This window comes from Hylaeus anthracinus, unplaced genomic scaffold, assembly GCF_026225885.1.
Source record: "Hylaeus anthracinus isolate JK02 unplaced genomic scaffold, UHH_iyHylAnth1.0_haploid 16616, whole genome shotgun sequence".
NCBI classification, from domain to species: domain Eukaryota; kingdom Metazoa; phylum Arthropoda; class Insecta; order Hymenoptera; family Colletidae; genus Hylaeus; species Hylaeus anthracinus.
In genome coordinates, this window is record NW_026534678.1 from 13,817 (window position 1) to 23,474 (window position 9,658).

Here is a 9,658-nt window from a genome sequence, read left to right on the forward strand (position 1 = left end):
TTATATTAAACTATATAATTTACGATATTTTAAGAATATAATTTATTCTTCTATTAAGTTTATTTAAACGAACCTGATGGATTCGAATCCACTTGTATTTAAATAATTCTATTAAATCATACATTTAGAATTACGAATGCGTAGGTATGAAAAGAACGGTAGATATGAAAAGTACCAATCAAGTTTTGTGTACTAATTTCTCGTTTTTCTTCGAATCACGATAGATACAATTATCCCGTCAAAGTAACTTTTCATTCAGTGATTAATCTATATATATATATTTTATATCGGTGTCCAATTCTGTCAGCGAATCATCAATGATATAGCAGTTTTTTGCGCACTGCGGTGTTTAGGAAGGAACCGCTGCTCTCTGCTAGCGGCGTTCGTGCGCCTCTGGTAGGTACGGTCGAGTTTATCGAAGCTGGGCTCCACGCACGATAATCGACAGTGCGCGCGTTACTCGGTTTGGCCTAAGAACGAACGAGAGGCTTTCTCGATAGTAGTCAATCTTTAGCTTCGCTGTTTTCCTTGTTGACGAACAGATGTCGGAGAGCGAATCTTCGATCTTATCCCGAGCGCGTTAGTGATTCCGATGTCCGCCTGTCTATCCGTCTCTCTTTCCCTCTCGATCTCTGCGTCCTATCGACTTGCGCGTCCTTCCGCGGATTCATGACGGAAGCTTTGTAGCCAGTCATTAGAGATGGGTAAAGTTTGAATTGATATAACAGTTGACAAACGAGAACACCGCATAGCAAACTTGCCTTAATATAGAACAATTAAGTTTTCTATGTGGTAGATAAAATTATGAAATAGTTACATAAAAATTAGTTGTCGGTATAGAGAAGAACATTAACGTCAATTTACCCTATAGGCTTCGTAACCATCGTTTATTCTGATCGACGTGCGTTTGATATAGTTTCTATAAAATAATTGAACCGAAGTTGTTTAAATATTCGTTCAACTTGAGATTAGGTCGAGAGAAGCACCTCGGTTGAACCATTGTCCCGTTTGCATAATCATCGGTATATTATTTTAAATATCTATCTTGTGTTGTGTGAGTGGCTGTAAGGCGTTCTCGTTTTTCGTCTTATTATTATTGGAAGAATATGTGGCCCGTCTCCTTGTGTTAAACTTGTCCATCGAGAATGTAGATGCGATCCAGGCGAGGCAGAAATTGGGAAGACGAGAAATAAACGAGAGAGGTGGTCAATGGGAGAGTGAGAGAGGGAGAGAGACCGGGAATCGTGACGAAGCAAGAGGGAACGCTTTAGAGACCTTTGAACGCGACAGGACAAAGTGTGAAAAGAAAAATGTACATTGGTCGTGTCGCATCGGTGCAATTATTACTTCGAGAGACTACTTCAATAACCTTATGAGTGTCAATTCCACTTTCAAGCGTAAATCGTAAGTTTGCGAGATGATGTTTTGAGACTAAAGAAGACGAATAAAAAGAAAAAAGACAAAACAAACGAACAAAAAATAAAAGAGCGATCAAAGGGAAGTTCGGTGTTAATCGTAACGTTAAGGATGGTTGCGCTGGCGCACCGCTGGTGAGCGCCACGCGACAAAGTGAGATTACTAATAAAATTTACATTACTGAGAAACAAAAGTAGGGGAATGAGAGAGCGGGAGAGAAAGGGGAAGAAAGTGCGAACGGTATTAAATATGAGAGAGAATAAGAAGAAAACAAAACAAAAAAAAAAGAAACATGGAAAGAGAGAGAAACACACACACACACACAACGTGCGAATCTGCGAATACGAGGTTTAGTGGCGTGCCTGAACTCTGGACGACAGAGTGTGTGCGCGTGTGTGTGTGTGCGCGCGCGCATGCGTGGCTGCCGTGTGGATGGGTGTGCGAAAGTTGAGCGCGAGAGAAACATGAGAAACCAACAGAATTTAGCACGTTCAAAGAGGTACGAATACTTTTTATCGTAGATATTTCATAGGCGAGATTCATAAAAATGAACAAAATGGGGAAAAAAAAAAAAGTGAAATAAGACCTGTATCAACTAACGGTTACTTACTCAATAAATCAACGGTGTTTTTTCTGCCTATAAATCGTATTTGCGTCTCGTGTTTGTGCATCGAGCGAGCACGGATTTTCACTTCTCTCTCTCTCCCTCTCGAACGAGATAAAGAATGATAGACAATTATTTCGTTTCTCGTCTTTAATACGATGTACAATTACTGTTACTATTATTATTATCATTATTATTATTGTTATTACTATTATTATTATACTGTACAAAGTTGGCAATAATCTTAAGAGATCCACCGTCGTAATCTTTAATTCCTTGAGGCGGGAAGAGAACGCGCGGCGAGGCAAGGCTTCAGACTCGTCCGGAGGAAACCAAAGAGAGGAGTGACGATTTACCGCAGCAGTAGAAATATAACATGTGATCAACTGAATGTGCCCTTTCACCGTGTAACCATGCACAAAGATTTATTCCTCTGTGAGTATACACACGCATACACAGCGCCGGATTAAGTTCTTGCAGATCCATGGGTTACGGATACTGTGAGGGCCTCCATAAAAGTAAAGAGTAATTAGATAACGTTGAAGAATAAACCATGTATCGTCTATTATTACGTTTTTAAGTGAAAATAATTTTTGGGAATGAACGTCATTTTTCAAGGTAAACGAGAATCGTTTCTCGAAAGAAAATCATTTGTAAAAATATGGAGAAAATCAATTTTCAAAATAGTTTGAATATGTAATACACAAAGTCGGCGTAAACTTCCTTCCACTAATTTCACTGGAGTCCCTTCGGCTGTAGCTTGAAAAAGTTCGCGCCTTAATTCGGCTCTGCATATACATAATGGTAGATCTCCTGAACCAGAGACGGGTAAAATTTAATTTGAATAATAAATAACGAATAAAACCAACGTATAGCGATTTATTCGTGACGTTTATTTCTCGTTTGTTCATTGTTAAATATTTCATCGTATAGCCGATGAATATAAATGAATATAATATCAATGAGCGACGGATAAACGATCGTTTATCCTTTATTCGTTATTGGAAATTTGTATCTAGGTAAGAATTTTGCCCATCTCTGTCCTACAAACAAACCGTGGATCCGGCTCGGTAGAGAACCGGGATAGAGAGAAAAGAAATAGTGTGGCGAGAGAAAATAGGATTCGAGGGAGTCGGATCGCGGCATAAAGAAACGTTCGGTCGACCAACGAGAGCCGAATCGGCGAATCGCCCTCTCGAAAACATTTTTTTCGCGAGATCTCGCTTTTCTCGGCCCCCGCGATTCGCCGATTTTCCCTCGCGTTTATGCGAATAATTTTCAAAACCCACTTGACCTACTACGAGCGATATATAAAGAACAAAGAATGAAGCCAAGCGTTTACTGTACAATTATATATTCTTTTACGTTCAACGACTTACCATTGAGTAGACGAGTAGTATATTTTACATTACCGAAATATAGTAGCGTTAATTGTCTTACCCTAATTTTATATATCGTCGAAGATACGTATCCGCAGGAATAACGATTTTAGTCAGCACTACAGTGAAGTTACTATACGTCTGTAGATAAACAAATGGTCCGCAAAGAAATTTTAAAAACCGACACGATGTTCAATGTATTAACGGATCTTCTCTCGAAAAAAAAAGAAAAACCAAAAAAAAAAAAACGAACAATATACAACAATATGTAACGGGAGTAAAAACGTTTGCGCGTGTCCCATTCATTCGTCTCCTTCGCCCTCGTTAAGAGAAAAAAAAAAGAAAACCGCAAAGGACCAAGCGGAAAAGAAATAAAAATGCATTGGTTCTCGCACAAGCGAATCATGGCTTTTCGATTCTTTTATTTATATTTTTCTTATTGACTTATGGTGTAATAAAAAATACAAAAAAAAAAAAAAAGATAGGGACATCATCACGAGAAGCACAACATTGAACGATCACGGCGTTCAAATAAATAAATTACTCGTAGGTAGAACGCACAAAGGACCGCGTTACATTATGTACATACAAATAATGCGCATACAAGCGCTAGGTAGTAGTAAATTCATGGTTCCAAGCCGTTGTGTTTTAGAGTACGAACGTTACGCGGAATTAGCAGGACAGAGGGTCGAATCTTCAAAGTCAGACACAAGCTTGGCCGGGCGGAGAAGAGCTTCGTCGAAGTCGCCATCCCTGGCTATCGCCTCTGGTCCACGAAGAGCGTGCTCGCGAATGAACGCGGTTACCACCTTATGATTGACGTATGACATTGTCAGTCGGCATCCCCAAGAGACCAGTGCCAATGGCTGAAATGTCAATATCGAACATTTAATGAATCATGCATGATCTGTCTCAAAAGAAAATGTTTCCATTTGTCCCATTATAAAAGAAGGAGACACCAAGGAAAAAATTATATTCTACCGTTATAAGTACCCCCTCGATTTATTTTTTACAGGATTATGAATAATGGAGGTAACGAAGGCGGACAAAGTAATTGTCCCGCTCTGGGTAATATAAGATGATGAGGTTAGATGATTCAGACTGTATGTTATGACACTTACGCGGTCCTCGCTCAACATATCATAGGGACTGATGACGTGCCGTCGTAGACAGCTAGTGACTAGGCTCGTCAAGTGCTTCACCTCCAACGGATTGGCGCACGGATGATACAATGCGACGATCGCACCATGCTACATTCAGATGGGAGTAAAGGTATATCGAATCAAGAGTAACAGAACTAATAATTTTTATAGCAATTATACCTCGAGGCTATGAATCCACCTCTGCTTGGGCAGAAATTTGTATTCTCCGTAGACAGGCCATAAAGGTCTATGCGGTCCACTGAAGATACTCGATATTAAAAATTTATACCCGATTACTAGTTATTGATACAACGTACTTACAACAGGGGAATGTCATCGTCGTACTCTATCCTTTCCTGCATGCACTTATGCGTAGCCTGTATTATATTTTAAAATAATTAAAATAGCTGACAACAGGTAGCACCAATGTCGAGCGCGATACTTACGACGTAACTCTTTGGAATCTGCTCGCAGTACTTCAGGGGTATCGTTTCTATGTTTGGCATTAGCTTTTTCCCGTAACATGTATAATTGGTTGGAGAGCCATCCCAATCGATCGTTAAGTTAGTCTGAAAACAAGCATCGTAAGACACATTGAGAGAGTATTCTGATTTGAAGAGGGGGAAACAAAAATTGATTTTATAAGAATATTTTCGATCTGTCATTGGATAAAATAAATATCCTTGCAGTTCTTAAAAAAAATATTTTCTTCCATAACGATGAGAACCCTCAAAATCATATCGGTTGACGCCATATTGTTTAGTGACGAATGTTATGACACGTAGCTGTCTGTTTCCAAACTGGTTTATTATCATTAGACTGCGGATCTTTATGCAAAATAAAATCTTCGCGAACGTACCTACAAAAATTGAACCTAAATAGGAATTTATTTTATTCTGAACATATTACAACATGAACCTTACTTCACGATCTTTTTTATATTCTCGTAAATTGTTTGCATTTTGTAGGTTCTTGCACATTCAAATTTCCTATAAATGCATAAAGATCCGCAGTCTAGTTATCACAGTCATTATCAATGCAACAACGTTAAAAGTTGTGACTCTTGTTACTTGGGAATGAACCTTTAATATCTTCGAATTGCTAACCTTAGCATCATCGCAATTTGGCGACGGGTGTCCCATGGGCACTCCGTAAATAGGTTCCAAGAGTCCACGTATGAGATCTTCCTCCATTTTTGGAAATACCTTGGGCGGCGGAGTTGGATCACCTGGTTTGTCAGGCATCCACCGGCCTTTCCAGTTGTCGAAGTCATCGTCCGTATCTCGACGATTCTTTCCGTTACCGTACACGAGTTGCCTGAGCGACTGCACCTGGTCGAAACCCACGTACCTCAGATCCTCTGTAACGTTTCGAGCACAAATTATACCACCTTTGTCGTTGAAACAACGCAGAAGGTATGGAAGGATGCAAACACGTCGGTTATTGGTTAGGAAAACAGACAGCTGACCGCGTCAAAAATCGCCGAACAACGACGACTTGATGCGATGAAAAAAGGAACCACGGTTAAACTTTCATATCGTCACCTTCGACGTTGTCGTCGGAAAAGTCGATTTGCGCGACACTCCACGCGAAGAGATTGCATAGAAACAAAACGAGTCTGAATTCTGCTTTCATTTTCAGGCAGAGGCGACACGGTGGCATAGATGGTTCTCTGCACGGTGTCAAAGAATGGCTGCTGACGCGTTATGCTCCGCCATCTTGCGGTCTCAGTGAACGTTACTAGAAAATCAATGGGTGTAGTCAGCAAAGATAGCTGTGGAATGATTCTCTTGGAATCTCTGCTTTGATTCGTCTAATCGTTTCGAGTAGGTGAATCAAAGCAGAGAATTCAAGAAAATCACTCAACAGTCTGCATCAATTCCCAGTTCAGATGCTCGTCGTATGTTTATTTGGTTCAAGACGGACGCGATAAATATACATAACCACGGTTTAATTTATCTACGAATGCACGAAAGGAATGAAAGGTATCAGTGTACCTAGAATATAGTACAAGGCAATGTGTTTTATAAAACATATTTTCCTGTTTGTTCGTATTCAGTTGTTTGATGCTGTGTAACGGCTTTCTTACAAGTTCTGAGATCGACGTAAAAAACATAACATTGTATTGAAAAATTAACATTGTATCGTTCTATTATTTTGGAGAATTAATTATTGAGTACTTCATACTGTAGATTTGCCAATCGTAGCGACTCCGAACGGGGAATGCTCGATTAGCAAGAATAAAAACGCACCTTGCTGATTGTTGCGCATGCGCTGACGCACAGTCGCATGCTCGCCAATGGCAGGGCGGGCTATATAATTTGCTCGACCAAGAAAACTGCTCGTTCCAATTATTATATTATTCAATTATAATTACAATTATTAATCACCTCAGCTACCTCGTAGCTAGCTCTGTAGCTACGTTCAATTGTAGCTACAGCTACGGGCTTAGCAATCCCGAGGTACCCGAGGTATAGACCAGTGGGCCCCAACAGCATGTAAAGGAATCTAATGGAAGACAAATTGATGTAATACAGTACAAACTTGATATGTAAAACAAACATACATGTGCAAGGATAGACACAATAGTCAATGTAAAACAGATTTCTTCTTTGAACGTACCTTTATATATAAAAAAAAATTTCAATAACAAAAATTAATTATATCTGGAAATTATATGCATTAGAAAAATACATTAGCTGGACCAGACTCCCCCCTTAATTTAAAGCAACAGATTGTATACAATACATCGCTTATAAAATACAAATTCAAACACAAAACAATACGCAAGAATTTTCTGAAGTTAAAGTGTTTGTTACTCTCGGTCATGAGCGTACATTGATTTTCTAAATGGGAAAATGTCCTGGTCAAAGCACGACAGCGTAAATACCGTCCAGGTCGTGGTTGATGTATTCCAAGCAACTATATTAGCGTATACGGACGTTCTTATAATTTCATTAACTATCGAAGTCCCGTCAGTGGCGCGGTCCAGTGTTACCAGCAACGTCCACGACAACTTTGCAGCACGCCGCGCACCGACGTCATATCTTGTTTTCAAGATGATCTAAAAATAATTTATGCACGCTATCTTTGCCAAAAAAATGGCGAAATTTCCTTCGATACTTGCATAGCATCCTATAGAGCGAAGATGATCGAAGATTGAAGTAGGACTGTTTCACTTTACTGTCCGAAATACAGCCCCTAAGCGACATGTCTACATGGATACTAATCTCAAGTCTCATGGAAACTTATTGCCATGTAATAGGCAGACTTGGTAGAGGTCTATACCGATCGTCTTAGCGCGAAAACATCCCTGGGACAAATCTTGAAGATTCAGCCCCTTTCGTACGAGTCCCAGACGCGTGAAACGCGGTTCGGATTCGTTTGATGGTAAAAGGAGGAACAGTGGAGGACAATCGTGGTCAGATATGGCCGATTCAAGCGTTTTAGGATGGTTGCACTCGAGGGACGAAGTCCGCTACTTTCTTTGGTCAAAGGGAGCTCGATTGCTACCTTTGTCTAGCTTGGTCGCCCGGGATCGCTTTTTCTTAAACCTTACGACGTCCATGACGTTGTCAGGGTCGACGGACCCTCCCGACTCTTGTCTCTCATTTTCACTCCTTGTGACGATTACTAGGCACATGGGTACCTCGAAGCACTGGGAACAACTGAAACTTTGAATTCCTTTACTAATGTCTCACTCGGACAATATCACGCCAATTGATGCGTTTATTTAAAAGTAAAAAATTCGAACTGATGGTCGCCTATAATGATCACGAATTTTCTAACGATTTTCCTGTATTGCATCTTTGGGGAATTAACCGTGAATATCGAATCTCAATTGTAGTGGTTTACTTGTACGTTATGGAATGTAGCTTGGAAAATAAGTGTACACGCATGTACGTACTGTATACGTGTCATACTTTAACTTAAAGTCCTTAAGGGATTAACTCTGCGGCACAGGAATTCAGGTCATAAAGTAGACCCATGTTGCACAGGAATTTTATTGCGTTTTAAATCAAACAAGATTGTTATATTTTTATTAATAAAGGCCTACACATACAGCTATACACATGCGCCTATACACATGCAGCTATTCAAAATTTCGAGGTGGGATTAAAAATGTCTCACCATGCATTACGATACATCAAAAAGGTGGGACACTTTTGATCCCACCGTGCCCCATAGAGTTAAAGGAAGAACGGTATTCGGAAATATCGAAGAAGGGTGATAAAGGCGATTCGTTGAAAGACAGGCTACGTATGGTCGTCAAGTGGCTGTCAATCTCTATCATATGAGAGGTGATAGCGGAAATGGGTTCAAGCTGCTAACGCGCTCGACCAAAGGTAAACGGATGAGCGACTGCACTGTAAACATTGCGTCGAGTGGCCATATCCGCCATCTTGACTATCCATTACGCTCGAAAGGTTCACACCTCTCCCAGCAGAAATGTCCTTGTTGCTTTTTTCACACTTTGCCTGTGAACTGACGATGGAACCAATCCAATGACGTGTCAATTCTCAAGCGTTCTGTTCGATATGTCTAACAGGAGCCTGGATAGTTCTAACCAGCGTTGGTGGTAGACGAGATTTGTTGCAGCATCGATTGAATTCAAAGGTCGAGTGTTATTGACAGACCTCGAAATGTAACTGTACTCGAGAGTTGTGAATTGTTTCGAGGTAATCATTGGAACATTTTGTAACAATTTCGATATTTCTTTTATTTTTAATTCTTTTTCATTAATGCTACCTTGATTCGTTATCTTAGCTTTACATCGGTAAAAGGTGTTTGGATAGCTTGGACATTGGGAACTGAAAGTACAGCGATCAAGTATCAGTTAACTTGGCATCGGAATAAGTATGCTGTATCGATCATTTTTGTATTTTTCATTACATTTTCATGAAAGTCTCGCTGATGGATCGAGCTCGTTCTCCGAATAAAAACGAGTCCAAAGACGACCATTTTAGGACTACTTTTAGTTAAACATCATTCGAAGACATTCGCGAATCATTAGAATAGCATGTTAATAAAAATTGTACGAACGAGGTCGTGTTTGGTCTCATTTTCATCGTGCAGACATCGACAGGTCCATTCGTAATGGTTCGATAAAATTTTAG

At 39.9% G+C, this 9,658-nt stretch overlaps 1 protein-coding gene across 1 annotated transcript; it reads right to left on the reverse strand.

Annotated features, from left to right (window-relative positions):
* Nucleotides 1-289: 289 nt before the first annotated feature.
* LOC128892742 (uncharacterized) lies at nucleotides 290-6,254 on the reverse strand. Its single transcript, XM_054153283.1, has 7 exons — nucleotides 6,086-6,254; nucleotides 5,648-5,901; nucleotides 4,988-5,110; nucleotides 4,863-4,918; nucleotides 4,722-4,800; nucleotides 4,521-4,649; nucleotides 290-4,265 (listed from the first exon to the last, which is right to left on the reverse strand). The coding sequence occupies exons 1-7, from the start codon at nucleotides 6,201-6,203 to the stop codon at nucleotides 4,062-4,064; spliced, it is 963 nt and encodes a 320-aa protein (XP_054009258.1). The 5' UTR covers nucleotides 6,204-6,254; the 3' UTR covers nucleotides 290-4,061.
* Nucleotides 6,255-9,658: the final 3,404 nt, after the last annotated feature.